Consider the following 19,287-nt stretch of genomic DNA (forward strand, 5'->3'; position numbering starts at 1 on the left):
GTTAATTTCTTCCGTCTCAGCTTTTACTCACTGTAACTACTCTGCTTCGCTCCGTTTCAGTTTTCTACATCTTTCATTGTCTTTCTCGTCTATTTTTCACTGCCACCTCCCACTTCCGTTACGTATAGTGCACTTAGCTTACTCACTCTTATTAACTCGTGCACGATGTTTTAGTAGTAACCTATGTCTTGCATATTACCCTGTCTTCCACCTTTGATCTCTCAGGTTTTCAGATCTCATCTGGTGCTGTCTCCAACAATCAGTCTTTCCTTCTCAGCTCATATGTAAGTCTCCCCTGTCCCGCGGTTCTGGGTGACTTTCCCAAAATCTTCCCCTTTTCCTTCACAGTTGTTCCTTGCCCTTCAATACTTCTGCCTGAAGAAGGAGGCACTGGCTCCAAAAGCTTTCCAATCACAACTGTCTTCTATGTGTGTGTTTTGCCACTGCTTGGTGTGTAGATTTTTTATCTATCGAATTAAATAATTACATCAATAATTGGTTGTTTTCGTTGGAATACATTTGTGTTTCATGTGATCTAAAACCATATATAGTACTCGTAATTCACATCTATTGATCTTTGTGTACTGTGGTGACATTAAGGAAGCCCTGTACAGTAATTAGGCAACACTGTCATGGTAGTTTCTACCCTAAATAGAGACAGAGACACTGCAATTATCTACATTAAATAACAAGTATGTTACGCTTGGTAATATGAATCAAGACCTGGTTAATATGTGTCATAGAAAGGAAAGGATGTTATATAAGAGGATCAGTAATTTACTATGAAATAATGCAATTCTGTTTCACAGTGCAGAAATAGGTTACTTTATTAGCATGCTTTAAACATACAACATTAAACCTGTGTTAAATTAGACAGTGTCTTCACAGAACAAAAGCACTATTCATAAAGTTAACACATGCAACTGGATGACCTCCAAATATAAGTCTCTGTTATGTAGAACATACTGAGCTTTTCGTAATTTCCTTATGTCTATGTGATCTTAGGGGAACTTAATAATATTAAACATATGGATCAACAGAATAATTTAGTTGAAATGCATCAAAATTATAGATTAGCACCTGACCTTGCTTTATTATTCTAGTTAATTACATGTTTTTACACTTCATACATTGACTTTAAATTGTAAATCTGTAGTTCAGGTACATTTATGGGAATCTCTAGAGCATAGTTTCAAATTCCAATGATCACCATAATTATAAAAATAATTTGATTTTAAAGCCAGACAGAACAAACAGAAAGATATACCAACATTTGCAAGGAAGTAGGTTATCAGACAAACAAAACAGTACACTGCCTCCATAATAAACTTGCTTCATGAATTACAACAGAACATGTTGTACTTCATGTCCATGAACTGCATACTAGTCAAGTTAGTTTCCGGCTTACATAACAAATATGCAAAAGAATAAGAAATTTGTATGAAGTTTCTTAAAATATCTATAATAATTCTATACAACCAAAACGTGGTCATCTAGCTCTAAAAATATGTAAAAAATGGAGGTAATTTGTCATAAATAATAGTTCATGTTTTAGGTAACTGAATGAGTAATAAGGAAATAACACCAGAGGGTAGTGTGTCTTTTACATACTGTTATAAGATATTACAGTTATCTCCTACAAAGAACACCAGCTACACACACAATTTTTATACATGTTGCAAGGTGTGAACATCGAGAGTTTATTATGTTTATCTCTTGACATCAATATTAATATATTCCATTGACAGTACAGAGCACACAGAATAATTGAACAGAAATATAATTACTACATATTGATTATGTCACATCACTTGAAATAAATCCATTACCATTAATCTTCCCATCACTCTGTCAGATTTATGCTATGTGCTGTTTATTACCCCATGAGAAACATGTCTTGAGCTGCAAAACACAAGACAAGCTGCAGATATAAATAATAGTTCATGTTTTAGGTAACTGCATGAGTAATAAGGAAATAACACCAGAGGGTAGTGTGTCTTTTACATACTGTTATAAGATATTACAGTTATCTCCTACAAAGAACACCAGCTACTCACACAATTTTTATACATGTTGCAAGGTGTGAACATCGAGAGTTTATTATGTTTATCTCTTGACATCAATATTAATATATTCCATTGACAGTACAGAGCACACAGAATAATTGAACAGAAATATAATTACTACATATTGATTATGTCGCATCACTTGAAATAAATCCATTACCATTAATCTTCCCATCACTCTGTCAGATTTATGCTATGTGCTGTTTATTACCCCATGAGAAACATGTCTTCAACTGTAAAACACAGGACAAGCTGCAGATATAAATAATAGTTCATGTTTTAGGTAACTGAGTGAGTAATAAGGAAATAACACCAAAGGGTAGTGTGTCTTTTACATACTGTTATAAGATATTACAGTTATCTCCTACAAAGAACACCAGCTACTCACACAATTTTTATACATATTGCAAGGTATGAACATTGAGAGTTTATTATGTTTATCTCTTTACATCAAGATTAATATATTCCATTGACAGTACAGAGCACACAGAATAATTGAACAGAAATATAATTACTACATATTGATTATGTAACATCACTTGAAATAAATCCATTACCATTAATCTTCCCATCACTCTGTCAGATTTATGCTATGTGCTGTTTATTACCCCATGAGAAACATGTCTTCAACTGTAAAACACAGGACAAGCTGCAGATATGTGCTATTATATTTTATTGGTGATGGTATTAGATGGTTGTCAAGTGTGTATTTCTCATTTGGTTTTAAAGGGTATACATAAATGTCTCCAAAGAGCTAAAAATATTCAAAGCAAGGTATAAATGACTTGCTTCCACTTTGTAAAATCTGATTGTATCACTTATGCAATAATATACTTTTGGAAATTTATATGACATAATATATTTTGCTTGACATGGAAAATGTGTTTCTGGATCTGAGAAAAATTTTATGAACTAAGGAACTGAGATGATATTTAAACTAAGAAACACAAATGTTCCATTCAAAATGCACTGATATCAAAAATAATTTGGTCAGTGCCCAGCATGGAGAGATAAATGAAATCAAGTGTTTGTCAAGAGTGTGTAGTTGGAATATTTAAACATACCAACAATTGTTTTAAAATATTTGTCTTAAGTAGTTTGAGTCTCGTGCTTGCTTATATGAGATCCAGTAATGCAATGTAGGAGACATGGAGTATAAACCTTTTCAGATAAAAATAAATTCTAAGTGTTATTTTACATATTTTTCACTGCATACATTGATTACTAAGTGGTATGACAATTTCTGTAATAACTGATTGAAACTGCTTATACACCACGACTGCAACACACAGTCACAGTTAATCTTTTTCAATGAATGAAAACAGTGGGAAAGTTTTTCGTGACTGGAAGCATATCATTTCATTTATGACCAATGGATGTGTTAATGAACTTCCACTGGTTATTTTGGCAAAATAAATGTATACTTCCTGCAGTATTTTTAACTATATGTTATTTAGGCTATATCTAACCTACATTGAAAATACAATGTAAATATCGCACTTTTTTCATGTGCCTCTATCATCTATGAAAACACATGGTTTCTCGTATTGGACTACGCTCAATTTTAACTTAGGAAGACTCTGACTGAATGTTTCAGAAAACTAAATTATTCAATAACACCAAACGCAAAGAGCATGTTAGTACTTGTTTCTGTTTTGTTATAGAATGAATATTCTCAAATTAAATATGTGACATTGCCATCATATATCATAACAGCTTTATTGACAGTCACTGACAAGTATAAGACCACATCTGAAATGACAGGGATACCAATACTGCCACACTTTGGTAAACATACCGTAATGGATAATGTGACAGTGTTTATGGACTCACAGTCCTTCTTTAAGAAGGAATTCAGTGGTCTTTTATGAGGCGAGAATTATGAAGACAACACATCTACTATCCCGTCAGGTTAATGGATAGTCAACAACCATTTCATGTAGCATCTGGAACTGTATTACATTTTACTTCATGGGGGGTTGCAGCTGTGAAGATAGTAAAACTTTTTAGATATTACAAGTCATAACCAGGAAACTTTTCTCACGGGTTTCCTCTTCTAAGTGTAATGTATGTTATTCATTATTTGGAACAGATTGTTTCAAATCCACCATCAGCAATTTTACTATTATCTTTAATAGTTCTCCCATTTCTGACTGCATACCATGACCACCCTCTAACAGACAGTCTCCTTAATGTCAACAATTTACATGTGAATTAACTGGACACATAAGAATTCCTTTTTGACAATAATATCGACATTCAGATGTAGTTGAAGAAATAGATTAGCGTAAACATTCACAGGTGGTACGTGTTGATTAAGCTTCGCTCACATTAGCATATTTCTTCTCGCCCTCTTGAATCGGAGGCCTGGCATTTGCAGCACCATTCATTGTTGCGCCATTAGATTTTTGCTTGTTTACTGTGTTACCTTTCTTCACAATATGCACTTTGGGTGCAAGCTTCTGTCGCAGACTTCTATAGAAACTGTAGACAACCAGGATGAAATAAGCACTGATTGCTGGAACAGAAGAAAGTGCTGTTATGCAGAGGTCTAAATTGTCTGTTAGTAAATTTGTAAAGGGTGCTATATTGAACCAAGTGTTTCTGTCCGTCTGACTGTTTACACTATTAAACACGACAGTCATACATCAGCAGTAAAGTGGATTAATGTAAATAGAGAACAATGAAATATAAGTTGTGAAACTGACAACCATGAGATGGAGAAGATTTGCTTCCTTTTGAAAAATGGGGAGGTATAATGTCAATGTCATTTGTCTTGGAAGGCTCTTTTCACAGCTGCATAACTCTATGCTTTGTTGAAAAACCAATCAATCTATGTCATTAGCAACACACTGAATTCACTAAAATCGTTTATTAAGGGCTGTATTTATGTTCTTAGATGTGCCTGAGTGAACACTTATTAAATTTTCTTTTTTTTTTAAGTAAAAGATCGAGTGCTGATATAATAAAACAGCATTATTGTATCTTTTATCACAATAATGAACGTTTGTGACGAGTTGCATGTAATGGACTGATACTCGAAACTGGCTGCTTCTTTTTGTGGACACTGCGCTACCAACTACGGTATTTTTTCGTTTTTCGTTATTTTTATGGTTTGTTCCTTTTTTATTACTAATCTCCTCTTTTTAGTTTTTTAGGTTAGTCCAGTGACCCACCACTGCACTACATTTTTTAAATTTTTACATTTGGTCTTTTTAATTGGCCTTAACCTCCTCTACATTGCCCTCTACAAAAAGCCTTCTGCCGGCGTTTGTGCTTCGCTAAATAAAGCTTCTTCTCAACAACATTCACTGAATTTCACTTGAAAACTAAACTTTTCTTGGAATCGAACATTTTCTGTAAACATCAAAATTCTTCTCCGAAATTAAAAATTTAGGAAGAAAATTACATTTCTTCAGTCCTAAAATATTTTTCGAAACTGAACTTCCTTGTCAACTAGAATGTTATTGGAAACTTAAAATCTTCTTATAAAATGAAAAATCTTTGGTAAATAAAAGTCTTACTGGAAGGTCTTCTTGCGATCTGAAATGTTACTGAAAAATGAAAAAGTTCATGTAATGTAAAATCTTCTTGAATGTATGTGTAAAATAATCTTCTTCTTGAATATAGAATAAACATAAAATATGTATAACTTAAGGGGAAAATCTGAACAGAGTGGAATCAAAATGTAAAGCAAAATACACAGTGTCTTCTGTGTGATCACAGTGTCTCGAAACTCTACAGTGATTTCCCTGCTACCAGTCTGGCCTAGAATTCCCGGATTAAGGATACTGTGCAGTTTGATACAATTGAAATATCAGAAGGGTTACTAAGATGATGCTGACCTACTCTTTCGTAGAGATCTACGCTGTGAGGTGTCGTTCCCTACGACATTAATGGATAGAGCTGTTGGTGGAGCACTGCTTGTGAAAAGCAGGGTTCCATGTTCGAACCCCATTCTGGGGTCACAATTTTATAAATTACGTATTATATTACGACTGTGCAGGTAGCTCTATTGTCAGTATTAAAGTGAGTTTTATGTGAGAACAATGTACGTAACTTTGTTCCAGCGCAGTACATGGATTAATTATGTGAAGAGCAGAATATTCAGTTCTTATTCTCTCCTTTGAATAACACAAGAGATATTGAATTCAATTGACTATAGCAGGAAATAAACAACTGCGTCACACGGAGCAGGCGAAATGGAATACAGACGCCTAAAAGATGAGACTGACAAAAAAAATACAAAATGGCTAAACGGGAATGTTTAGAGGATAAATGCAAGACTGGCCGGCCGATGTAGCCGAGCGGTTCTAGGCGCTTCAGTCTGGAACCGCGCTACTGCTACGGTCGCAGGTTCGAATCCTGCCTCGGGGATGGAGGTGCGTGACGTACTTAGGTTAGTTAGGTTTAAGTAGTTCTAAGTTTTAGGGGACTGATGACCTCAGATGTTAAGTCCCATAGTGCTCAGAGCCATTTGAACCATTTTTTTTAAATGCAAGACTGTAGAAGCGTGGATAACTAGGGGAAAAATTAATGCCAGCTATAGGAAAATTAAATAGACCTTTTGAGAAAAGAGAAGCAGCTATATGAATATGAAGAGCTCAGATGACAAGCCAGTACCAAGCAGAAAAGGGTAATCTAAAACGTGTAAAGAGTAAGAGAAGATGAAAGCTTTCTAAAGCTAACATGAGAAAATTCAATAAAAAAAGGGCTGTACGGCAGTAATGAATTTGAAGGCAATGTTATATAAAAGAAAGTGGAAGTAAATGAATATGAGATGGGAGATACAATACTGCGAGAAAAATTTGACAAAGCACTGAAAGACCTAATCCGATACAATGCCCCTGGAATAGACGACATTCACTCAGAATATTGAGATTCTTGGGAGAGAATCACAGCCTATTCCACCTGATTTGCAAAATATATGACAGGCGAAATACTCACAGACTCCAATAAAAGTGTAATAATACCACTTTCAAAGTAGGCAGTTACTGAAAGCAATGAATATTACCTCTCAATTTAATAAGTTGTGGATGCAAAATACTGACACGAATTATTTGCAGAAGAGTGGAAAAACTGGTGGAAGCCGAACTAGGGGAAGGTCAGTTTGTATTTCAGAGAAACGTAGGAACGACTTGTCTTAGAAGACAGATTGAAAAACGGCAAATCTCCGTACACAGTATTTGTTCATTCTGAAAGGTCTGACAACGTTGACTGGAATGCACTGTTTGAAGTTCTGAAGGTAGCATAATAAAGTACATGGAGGGAACGTTGTTTGCAACTTACCCATATCTACAAATCAACGGAAGCGAAATTATTCCCTCGATGGCAAGAAAAGTCAGACACAAGGAAAAACTAAAATTTTCAGAGCCATAGTTTCTTTTTCCTATTAAGGTTTTACCAGAATCGATCAGTAATGTAAAATCTTTCGCTGCCTTAAAAAAAATTAAGATTATCCTGAAAATCCTTTAGGAAGTAAGCATATGAGAATCATTTACGAAGGAGAAGAATAATTTGCTTTAGACGCTGAACAGCGCATACTTGAATCTATGTAATGAAAGGAACTAAATACCAGCAAATTCTGCGGAAGCGGCTATTACACAACGATGTACAAAAAGTATCAAGAAATTAGTGTCTTACGCCTATTTTGTCCACTGTTTAAGTTAAAATTAAAATTTAGTCCTTAAAGACGCTGTAGAGCCTAATCAAGAAATAGCGCTGTTAATAGAAACAGTTGAGGACACCTGTAAATTTTATGGACACAACATGTTGCGGGAGATGGATTTAAAAATTAGTTCCGTGAGTACTTGCAAGATGACGCTAGAAACTACTCAACGCAACGCGTTGGAGTGGAAGGTACGATGACATCTATGCACTTAAATTTTCATTGACATTCGCAACGATTCATTTAGGGGACTGCTTTCACATTTTTACCGCTCAGCAGTTTGTGCTGAGCGCGACACAGGTGAAAACGCAGAAGTATTTCTACGAAGAGAACGTTTGTGAAGTCTTGCAAAAGCGAAATGAAGTACAGAAAAACACCAATGCAGCAAACGAAAAAAAGCGGTTTCCTTAAAGTCGAAAAATTGCGAAGTGTGAAAGTGGAAACAAGTCTTTATCGACTTCGGCTTCCACTAACGAGGGAAAGAGCAGTGGACTTCAGAACATATAAGGATGAGGAATGAACACCAGTGACCACTAAAGATGCTAAGTAAATAAAAATAAAACGTGTCTGGTGAAAAATTCTTTAAACTGAATTCATATTGAAAGTTTTAGAAAAATGTTGTTCTTAATTTTTTTCTATTGACTGAAATGGGAGGAGCGCAGCTATGGTGATGATGTAGTGTTTGGATGTGGGGGGGTGACTGTGAGAGACGAGAGGTAGACGTTAGGAAAGCGGGTGGGGAGAAGCGTGAGTCAAGGGGATGGGGCTTCAGTTGAGACACTTGCTCCGATTCTCTCGTCACTCTAGTTACGCTCCTGGTACTGCCGCCGCCATAAGTATTTTTTTTCAAGCACTTCAAGATGATCACATATTTTATCGTATATGCCAGTATAAAATCAGTTTACAGACATAGCAGTAGAATATATTTCTTGTTTCATATACTCACCCATAAATATACCGCATATCAGAAGTCCAATGATACCAGGGAGATAGAATTCATCATCTGATAAAAATGCAGTAGACATCTGAACCATCACCAGTGAGCTCAAACAAGTAATTATGGCCTTGACGATCACCCATAGTAGCGCAAATCTGATAGTTTCCTGTAAAAAGAAGTAAGATACATGCTAAGAAACGTTTTCGTAAGAGATCATATGGAAAACAGATGATCCATTCACTCTACATTTCTCTTATTTGAGAAGTTTCTCTCTCACTTTGTCCTTTCACTGACAATCAATTTACCTCTGTATTGCTCGTGCATATTCCCTCTTCCTCTCTTCTCTCTCTCTCTCTCTCTCTCTCTCTCACTGACTAGTATGCGTGCGTGTAATATGCAGGATATCTTTCCTAAGAGTCGTCAGGCGCATTTTCGCTGGTATCTCCGTAGATAGGTGCAATTTTGTTTTTGCAATGTGTAACTGGAGTAAGACCAAACAAATCATTTGTCTCATGCGACGCTCGGTGTCGACGGAAAGTGTCGGTTTGTTTCCCGTTACAAACAAACTTATTTTTAAAGAGAAATTTTGGAGCCCATTCGATTGAGCAGTTCCAAATTAGTCCATCGCGATATTCGTTTCGTTTCACCGACATGTATTAACAGGGAAAGTAAAACACGAGGAATGAGTACTCCAGCAGCAACACCACCACCCTGGCCCCCGCTGACTGCTACTGCAATGCAGTAGCGATGCTTAGTCGCTGCTGGTTATTCTTCGTGTTTTACTGTCCCTGTTAATACATATCACTAAACGGAATATCGCACTAGACTAACTTGGGACCGCTCTATCGAACGGGCACATAAAATCCCTCTTAAAAAGAATTGTTTGTAGCGGGAAACAACCCGACGCTTTCCGTCGACACTGGGTATCGCATTAAAGAAGTGATAAGCAGTATTTGTTTGGGCTGACTCCTGCTACACGCTGCAAAAACAAAGTTACAAATATCTGCCGAAGCACCAGAAAAACTGCGTCTGACGACTCATAGAAGAGACACCCGAGTCAGAGAAACAGAGAGAGAGAGAGAGAGAGAGAGAGAGAGATAGAGAGAGAGAGAGACCGGGTGATGGAGAAAGAGAGGGAATGTCCCATCATTATAATAGGGGTGTGCGTGTAGGTATATTTAGAATAAATATGACAAAAAGAAGTTTCTATGTTATATAACTTTCATCCATTTGGGAGCATCAGTCAAACTGAAGTGCTTATTGTCGTAACTGAATAACGTGAATCAGGTGTAATCAAGTATTTATCAAATAACATTACAGGCCACGTAACGTGATTTATTATGCAGAAAATGAGCGGCAACCCACGCAGTACAAGGCTGCTTCATCACCATACTCGCATAAAAGAAAAAAGATAAGAGGCAATGTGAGAACAAAGTTTGTTGCGTTTCCCGACATAACCTGGATAGTGCGCCACACATTCATTCCACAAGGTACCACGCTTAACCAGCATTACTGTATCCAAGTGCTGAATCAATCGTCAAATGGGGATCAAAGAATTGGCTCCTCCACCAATGTTCCCGGTCATATTGCGTTAAGTGTCAGACAGTTTTTTTTTCGGCAATAAGAAAACGACAGTTCCCTAGAATGAAAATAGGCTTACAAGGAAACCATTTTCAGGACATGGACGGAGCTAAGCAAATGTCAACAAGCACACGAGGCACTGTTTACGAAATCAAGCAGTCCTGCCTAACACTACCACGTTCATGATGATGCAGTGTTTCATGCTGTTTATACAAGTTTTGAAATAGGTTTCTCATTTCATTTAATGCAAGTGCACGAAGTAAAAGAAAACACAGACATATAACTCCAAATTTCTACTTGTATTCTCATTTTCATGTTTAGCAAGAGTTTCAGATTTAAGCCATTATATAAATTCCCGCAGAATTACCATATGAATTCAGCAGTTCAAATTTACTGAATAGGGACAAAAATTCTGGCATATAACACTGGTTATTATTGAACTGCATCTGCAACGTTGTCTTTACACAATATCTTTGATCTGTTCTTTAGTATACCACTTGCCCTCGTGAGTTGACAACTGCCTCAATTTTTTTCGAGTTTCCCTCCTTCCCACTTGAAGTATCAACGAACGTCACTTTTCAAACTGAAAATCCTGCCTTTGTAACCGTAGCCATCAGCATTCAATAATGTGGTGACATTCAGTTCGGAGATAAACGACGGTAGAAGGGATTTTCATTACCAGTGTCTGGCTGGTTATCTTGTGTTGTGCTGCATTAAGCTCAGCTGCTCTTCTGTGTCACCAGCGACAAGTACGTTATTTATTGCCACCAAGTTTGAAGACTCCTGTTGAATAATGTTTGTATTGTTCTGAAATAAGTTACAACGTAAATCTTATGGCGTTACAGCGATGGTGGGGACGAGCGCAGCGCTGCGTGTGAGAGCAATGGTGGCGACTGCCGCTGAACCAGGCGACACAACCGGTCCAAGCCCTACCGTCAAAGATGGCTACTATGCGAAGTCAAGGACTATGAGCAGTGCAACCACTGACGACGTGGGACTGACAGCAGAATCATTTTATGGTATGTGTGGTGATGACTGAAGGCTTACCATTTTACGCGGTATTTGCTTCTGACCTTGTACACTATGTGATCAAAAGTATCCGGACGGCCCCCAAAAACATACGTTCTTCATATTAGGTGCATTGCGCTGCCACTTACTGCCAGGTACTCAATATCAGCGACCTCAGTACTCATTAGACATCGTGAGAGAGCAGAGGCCCTCCGCAGAACTCTCGGACTCGGAACGTGGTCAGGTGATTTCGTGTCACTTGTGTCATACGTCTGTATGCGAGATTTCCACACTCCTAAAGATGCCTAGATCCACTGTTTCCGATGTGATAGTTAAGTGGGAACGTGAAGGAACACATACAGCACAAAAGCATACAGGCCGATCTGGTCTGTTGACTGACAGAGACCGCCGACAGTTGAAGAGGGTCGTAATGTGTAATAGGCAGACATCTATCCAGACCATCACACAGGAATTCCAAACTGCAACAAGATCCACTGCAAGTACTATGACAGTTAGGCGGGAGGTGAGAAAACTTGGATTTCATGGTCGAGCGGCTGCTAATAAGCCACACATCACGCCAGTAAATGCCAAACGACGCTTGGTGCAAAGAGCGTAAACATTGGACGAATGAACAGTGGAAAAACGTTGTGTGGAGTGACGAATCCCGGTACACAATGTGGCGATCCGATGGCGGTGTGTGTGTATGGCGAATGAGCGGTGAACGTCATCCGCTAGCGTGTGTAATGCCAACAGTAAAATTCGGAGGCAGTGGTGTTATGGTGTGGTCGTGTTTTTCATGGAGGGGGCTTGCACCCCTTGTTGTTTTGCGTGGCACTATCACAGCACAGGCCTACATTGATGTTTTAAACACCTTCTTGCTTCCAACTGTTGAAGAGCGATTCGGGGATGGCGATTGCATATTTCAACACGATCAAGCACCTGTTAATAATGCACGGCCCGTGGCGGAGTGGTTACAAGACAATAACATCCCTGTAATGGACTGGCCTGGACTGAGTCTTGACCTGAATCCTACAGAACACATTTGGGATGTTTTGTAACGCCAACTTCGTGCCAGGCCTCACAGACGGACATCGACACCTCTCAGTGCAGCACTCCGTGAAGAATAGGCTGCAATTCCCCAAGAAACTTTCCGGCACCTGATTGAACGTATACCTGCGAGAGTGGAAGCTGTCATCAATGGGCTAACACCATACTGAATTCCAGCATTACCGATGGAGGACGTCACGAATTTGTAAGTCATTTTCAGCCAGGTGTCCGGGTACTTTTGATCACATAGTGTACCAGTATCCAAAAGGGAAGTACATTACTTTTCTTTTACCTGATTTCGTAGATAGAATCCATCTCAGAGTGAACAATCTGCTAAAATAAGAGGAAAAACTGGAAAAGTCTTTGAAGCAGGTTTCTGGCAGAAGAAATGAATCTTTCTCCCTAAATACGTCGTAGAAGCACTTTTTGATGACGCATGGGTGTATAGCGTGGGATTACAGGAGAGTATGGCAGGATTGTCAAATATACAGGGTGGCCCATTGATCGTGACCGGGCCAAATATCCCACGAAATTAATAGTCAAACGAAAAAACTACAAAGAACGAACCTTGTCTAGCTTGAAAGGGGAAACCAGATAGCGCTGCGTTTTTTAAAAATAGGAACCCCCATTTTTATTACATATTCGTGTAGTACGTAAAGAAATATGAATGTTTTAGTTGGACCACTTTTTTCGCTTTGTGGTAGATGGCGCTATAATAGTCATAAACATATGGCTCACAATTTTAGACGAACAGTTGGTAACAGGTAGGTTTTTAAAACTAAAATACAGAACGTAGGTACGTTTGAACATTTAATTTCGGTTGTTCCAATGTGATACATGTACCTTTGTGAACTTCTCATTTCTGAGAACGCATGCTGTTACAGCGTGATTACCTGTAAATACCACATTAATGCAATAAATGCTCAAAATGATACCCGTCAACCTCAGTGCGTTGTGCAATACGTGTAACGACATTCCTCTCAACAGCGAGTAGTTCGCCTTCCGTAATGTTCGCACATGCATTGACAATACGCTGACGAATGTTATCAGGCGTTGTCGGTGGATCACGATAGCAAATACCCTTCAACTTTCCCCACAGAAAGAAATCCGGGGACGTCAGATCCGGTGAACGTGCGGGCCATGATATGGTGCTTCGACGACCAATCCACCTGTCATGAAATATGCTATTCAATACCGCTTTTTATTTTTATTTATTTATTTATTGTTCCGTGGGACCAAATTAAGGAGAAGTCTCCATGGTCATGGAACGAGTCAAAACATGAAATTATAACAGGATATTAGAAACAGATAAAATGAAATATAAAAAAAACATGTTCAAGTAAGTTAAAATAAAGAAAATCAACAATGTATCACTGGAATTTGCTTAATTTTTTAGCTCTTCCAGGAGCTCCTCGACAGAATAGAAGGAGTGAGCCACGAGGAAACTCTTCAGTTTAGGCTTAAAAGAGTTTGTGCTACTGCTAAGATTTTTGAGTTCTTGTGGTAGCTTATTGAAAATGGATGCAGCAGAATACTGCTCTCCTTTCTGCACAAGAGTCAAGGAAGTGCATTCCACATGCAGATTGGATTTCTGCCTAGTATTAACTGAGTGAAAGCTGCTAACTCTTGGGAATAGGCTAATATTGCTAACAACAAACGACATTAAAGAAAATATATACTGTGAGGGCAATGTCAGAATTCCCAGACTATTGAATAGGGGTCGACAAGAGGTTCTCGAACTTACACCACATATAGCTCGAACAGCCCGTTTTTGAGCCAAAAATACCCTTTTTGAATCAGAAGAATAACCCCAAAAAATTATACCATACGACATAAGCGTATGAAAATATGCGAAGCAGACTACTTTTCGTGTTGAAGTGTCACTTATTTCAGATACTGTTCTAATGGTAAATAAAGCAGCATTTAGTTTCTGAACAAGATCCTGGACATGGGCTTTCCACAACAGTTTACTATCTATCCGAACGCCTAGGAACTTGAACTGTTCCGTCTCGCTTATAATATGCCCATTCTGTCTGATCAAAATATCGGTTCTTGTTGAATTGTGAGTTAGAAACTGTAAAAAACTGAGTCTTACTGTGATTTAACATCAAATTATTTACCACAAGCCACGAACTTATTTCATGAACTACATTATTTGATACTGTTTCAATATTACACACAAGATCCTTCACTACCAAGCTGGTGTCATCAGCAAACAGAAATATTTTTGAATCACCTGTAATACTAGAAGGCATATCATTTATATAAATAAGAAACAGCAGTGGTCCCAGCACCGACCCTTGGGGAACGCCGCACTTAACAGTGCCCCATTGGGACTGAACATCACTACCACTCTCAATACTGCGGAGAATTACCTTCTGCTTTCTGTTCTTAAAGTAAGAGGCGAACCAATTGTAATCTACTCCCCTTACTCCATAATGGTCCAACTTCTGCAGCAATATTTTGTGGTCAACACAACCAAAAGCCTTCGTTAAATCAAAGAAAACACCTAGCGTTCGCAACCTTTTATTTAATCCATCCAAAACCTCACAGAGAAAAGAGAATATAGCATTTTCAGTTGTTAAACCATTTCTAAAACCAAACTGAACATTTGACAGCAAATTATGTGAATTTAAATGCTCCAGTAACCTTGTATATACGACCTTCTCGATAACTTTAGCAAACACCGATGGCATAGAAATAGGTCTATAATTGTCAATATTATCCCTGTCTCCCTTTTTATAAAGTGGCTTCACTACCAAGTACTTTCATCGGTCAGGAAACCGACCACTCCTAAAGGAAAAGTTACAGATATGGCTCAGTACTGGGCTAACATACATAGAACAATACTTCAGTATTCTGCTACATACCCCGTCATATCCATGAGAGTTCTTGGTCTTTAGTGATTTAGTTATTAACTCAACCTCCCTCTTGTCAGTATCATGGAGCAGCATTTCAGATAACAGTCTCGGAACTCTTTTTTCTAAGAGCGCTATATGATTCCCTGTTGGGACTAGGTTTCTATTTAGTTCACCTGCTATATTCAGAAAGTGATTATTAAATACTGTACATATATGTGACTTATCAGTAATACGGACATTCCCACTATGCACTGATTCTATATCCTCGACCTGTCTCTGCAGATCAGCCACTTCCTTTACGACTGACCATATGGTTTTAATTTTATCCTGAGACTTAGCTATTCTATGTGCATACCACATACTTTTTGCCTTCCTAATAACATTTTTAAGCACCTTACAATACTGCTGCGTTTAGATTCTGACTGTTTCTAACGTTTTGATATAATTGCCACTTTGTTTTACAAGATATTCTTATCCCTCTAGTCAGCCACCCAGGCTGCCTGTTCGTGTTAGTACCCTGTTTTGAACGTTCTAACGGAAAGAAACTTTTAAAGAGCACGAGAAAAGTCTTGAGAAAAGCATTATACAGGGTGATTCAAAAAGAATACCACAACTTTAAAAATGTGTATTTAATGAAAGAAACATAATATAACCTTCTGTTATACATCATTACAAAGAGTATTTAAAAAGGTTTTTTTTCACTTAAAAACAAGTTCAGAGATGTTCAATATGGCCTCCTCCAGACACTCGAGCAATATCAACCCAATACTCCAACTCGTTCCACACTCTCTGTAGCATATCAGGCGTAACAGTTTGGATAGCTGCTGTTATTTCTCGTTTCAAATCATCAATGGTGGCTGGGAGAGGTGGCTGAAACACCATATCCTTAACATACCCCCATAAGAAAAAATCGCAGGGGGTAAGATCAGGGCTTCTTGGAGGCCAGTGATGAAGTGCTCTGTCACGGGCTGCCTGGCGGCCGATCCATCACCTCGGGTAGTTGACGTTCAGGTAGTTACGGACAGATAAGTGCCAATGTGGTGGCGCTCCATCCTGCTGAAATACGAATTGTTGTGCTTCTTGTTCGGGCTGAGGGAACAGCCAATTCTCTAACATCTCCAGATACTGTAGTCCAGTTACAGTAGCACCTTCGAAGAAAAAGGGACCAAAAACTTTATTGGCTGAAATGGCACAGAAAACGTTCACCTTAGGCGAGTCACGTTCATACTGAGTTGTTTCCCGCGGATTCTCAGTGCCCCATATACAGACATTGTGACGGTTGACTTTCCCGTTAGTGTGGAAAGTTGCTTCATCACTAAACACAATCTTTGAAACGAAAGATTCATCTGTTTCCATTTGAGCAAGGATAAAATCACAGAAATCGATTCTTTTAATCTTATCAGCTGCAGACAGTGCTTGAACCAATTTCAGACGATAAGGTTTCATAACTAACCTTTTTCGTAGGACTCTCCATACAGTTGATTGTGGAATTTGCAGCTCTCTACTAGCTCTGCGAGTCGATTTTCCTGGGCTGCGAACAAATGCTTGCTGGATGCGTGCTACATTTTCATCACTCGTTCTCGGCCGTCCAGAACTTTTCCCTTTGCACAAACACCCATTCTCTGTAAACTGTTTATACCAACGTTTAATACACCACCTATCAGGTGGTTTAACACCATACTTCGATCGAAATGCACGCTGAACAACTGTCGTCGATTCACTTCTGCCGTACTCAATAACACAAAAAGCTTTCTGTTGAGCGGTCGCCATCTTAGCATCAACTGACGCTGACGCCTAGTCAACAGCGCCTCAAGCGCACAAATGTACAACTAAATGAAACTTTATAGCTCCCTTAATTCGCCGACAGATAGTGCTTAGCTCTGCCTTTTGTCGTTGCAGAGTTTTAAATTCCTAAAGTTGTGGTATTCTTTTTGAATCACCCTGTATTTATCGTCTACTGTATCAGCGCTATAAACATCTTGCCACTCTTGTTCCTTGATAAGGTTTACAAAGGTCTCTACAGCAACTGGATCAGCTTTCCTAAATAGCTGATGACTATATTTAACACGTGTTGCAGCACAAAAATCTTTTAGAGTTAAAATTTGTGCATCATGATCTGAAAGGCCATTCACCTTTTTGCTAACAGAATGCCCTTCTAGTAATGAGGAATGAACAAAAATGTTGTCTATGGTTGTTCTACTGTTCCCTTGCACTCTCGTTGGAAAGAATACGGTTTGCATAAGATTATATGAATTAAGGAGGTCTACCAGCATCCTCTTCCTTACACAAACACTTATACAATTAATACTGAAGTCACCACATATAACTAACTTTTTGTATTTCCTATAAAGTGAACCAAGAATCTCCTCTAGCTTTAGCAAAAATGTTGTGAAATCGGAGTCTGGGGATCTATAAATAACAACAGTTAGAAGTTTAGCTCCATTAAATTTAACCACACCTGCACAATATTCAAACACCTTTTCAGTGCAGTACTTTGAAACATCAATTGACTCAAATGGGATGCCGTTTTTCACATACATGGCTACTCCCCCACACCGCAAAGAGCTCTTCGAAAAGCTGCCAGCCAACCTGTACCCTGTTAAAGGAAGCCTCTGAATTATCTCCTTATTTATGAAGTGTTCAGATATACCAATAATTTCAGAGTCATCGTCTATAAGCAATTCACTAACTTTATCTCTAATACCTTGTATATTTTGATGAAATATACTGATTCCCTCATTACTCGGATACCTAAGCTTTGTCAGAAGTGGTTCCTTTGTTAGAGAGACTTCCCTTAAGCAGGAATACCTATCAGCTGACTTCAATCTAAAAAAGGTGCAGCTCTAACACCCACTACTGTAGGAATTTTCCCATGAGTGATCCCACCAACCCCACCTGTGCTGTCACCTATAAGCTTTGCTAACCTTCCCTTCCCATACCTGTTGAGGTGCAGGCCATATCTAGTGAAACCCGTCCTGCTGATAGACTCCACCGACACCACTGAAATGTGACTCATGCCTTCTGTCATTAGCGCACCCCCAAGTCTCATGTTATTACGCCTGACGGCTGTATCAAGATGAGGCCGATCGTGACGCTGAAACAGTTCCACGAAATGCACATTCGTGTTGCCAGTCTGAGTGGCTATTTTTTCCAGGTCACCATCTATGTCATACTCCCCATCCCTATCAATACTATTACCAGCTCCACCCACAATCACTACCTGATCCTCTTTAGTAAAATCCCTACATAACCCCCCTATATTAACAGTCACCTGAGCCAATCCTGCATTAGGTTTCACAATGCTGGTGACCTGGTACTCACTCCCCAGCACTTCCAACTGCTGGCCTACACCTCTGCCATGAGAACTACCTAACAGCAGAACCTTCTCCTTTCTCTTCGACTTTGCAACTGTTCTAGCCACCGTAACTACTGAGGTCTGCTGCATACTTCCTACATCTACAGCTACTAGAGATTCCTCTCCACTAGACTCTGACAGTTGGTCATATCTATTGTAAACACCAATAGTAAAACTATCTGAAAATCTTCTTCTCCTAGCAGATCTCTTGCCAACAGCCAGCTCCCTTTCCTCAACCCCCTTCTCCCTCCTCATCCTATCTAGCTCCTCCTGTGCGTTTTTCAACTGCACCTAAAGGGCACAGATTTTACGCTCCTGCTCCTCTATCAACTTACTCTTGCTACATAACCTGCAGTTCCAGGAGAGGATCTCACCAGAATGCCCACTGGCTTCCCCACTGCATTCCCCCCAGTGAAAATACTTCAAACAAGTCTCACACCGCAATCCACTACTCACGAACCTACGGCAAAGCCCACACTTCTCACTCATGGTAAAAATTTACTTTTTTAAGTTCCGCTACTACAATAAGAAGATGTTAAAAACATAACTACAATACTCACAAACTTACTCTACAGGGGAAGTAACTACTATTATTAACAGTAATAAACAACAAATGTGAATATAACAAAAGACTAATACAGAAAGAGAATCAAACGTCTAATGACACAGTAACGAAGCTGAAAACAGTTCCCAAAAGGTTCTTCTGAAATTATTTCACCAGAAAACACTGGTTGAAGACTACTAAAGTTCCTAAATAAACAACT

The 19,287-nt window shown here is 38.7% G+C and overlaps 1 protein-coding gene and 1 long non-coding RNA gene across 2 annotated transcripts in view; one reads left to right on the plus strand and one right to left on the minus strand.

Moving 5' to 3' along the window:
• The first annotated feature begins 810 nt into the window (after window positions 1-810).
• On the plus strand, window positions 811-3,227 carry LOC126183745 (uncharacterized). Its single transcript, XR_007536804.1, has 2 exons — window positions 811-1,952; window positions 2,350-3,227. It is a non-coding gene; the product is annotated as an uncharacterized LOC126183745 (long non-coding RNA).
• Window positions 2,089-19,287, minus strand: part of LOC126183744 (lysosomal-associated transmembrane protein 4B-like) — a 159,452-nt gene continuing 142,253 nt past the window's right edge. Inside the window, exons 5-6 of the mRNA XM_049925959.1 lie at window positions 8,681-8,837; window positions 2,089-4,584 (exon numbers count right to left, since the gene is read on the minus strand). Of these exons, the coding sequence (XP_049781916.1) occupies window positions 4,382-4,584; window positions 8,681-8,837 (360 nt within the window). The 3' untranslated portion in view covers window positions 2,089-4,381. The remainder of the gene's footprint in view (window positions 4,585-8,680; window positions 8,838-19,287) is intronic.

This window comes from Schistocerca cancellata, chromosome 4 (assembly GCF_023864275.1).
Source record: "Schistocerca cancellata isolate TAMUIC-IGC-003103 chromosome 4, iqSchCanc2.1, whole genome shotgun sequence".
Classification (NCBI taxonomy): domain Eukaryota; kingdom Metazoa; phylum Arthropoda; class Insecta; order Orthoptera; family Acrididae; genus Schistocerca; species Schistocerca cancellata.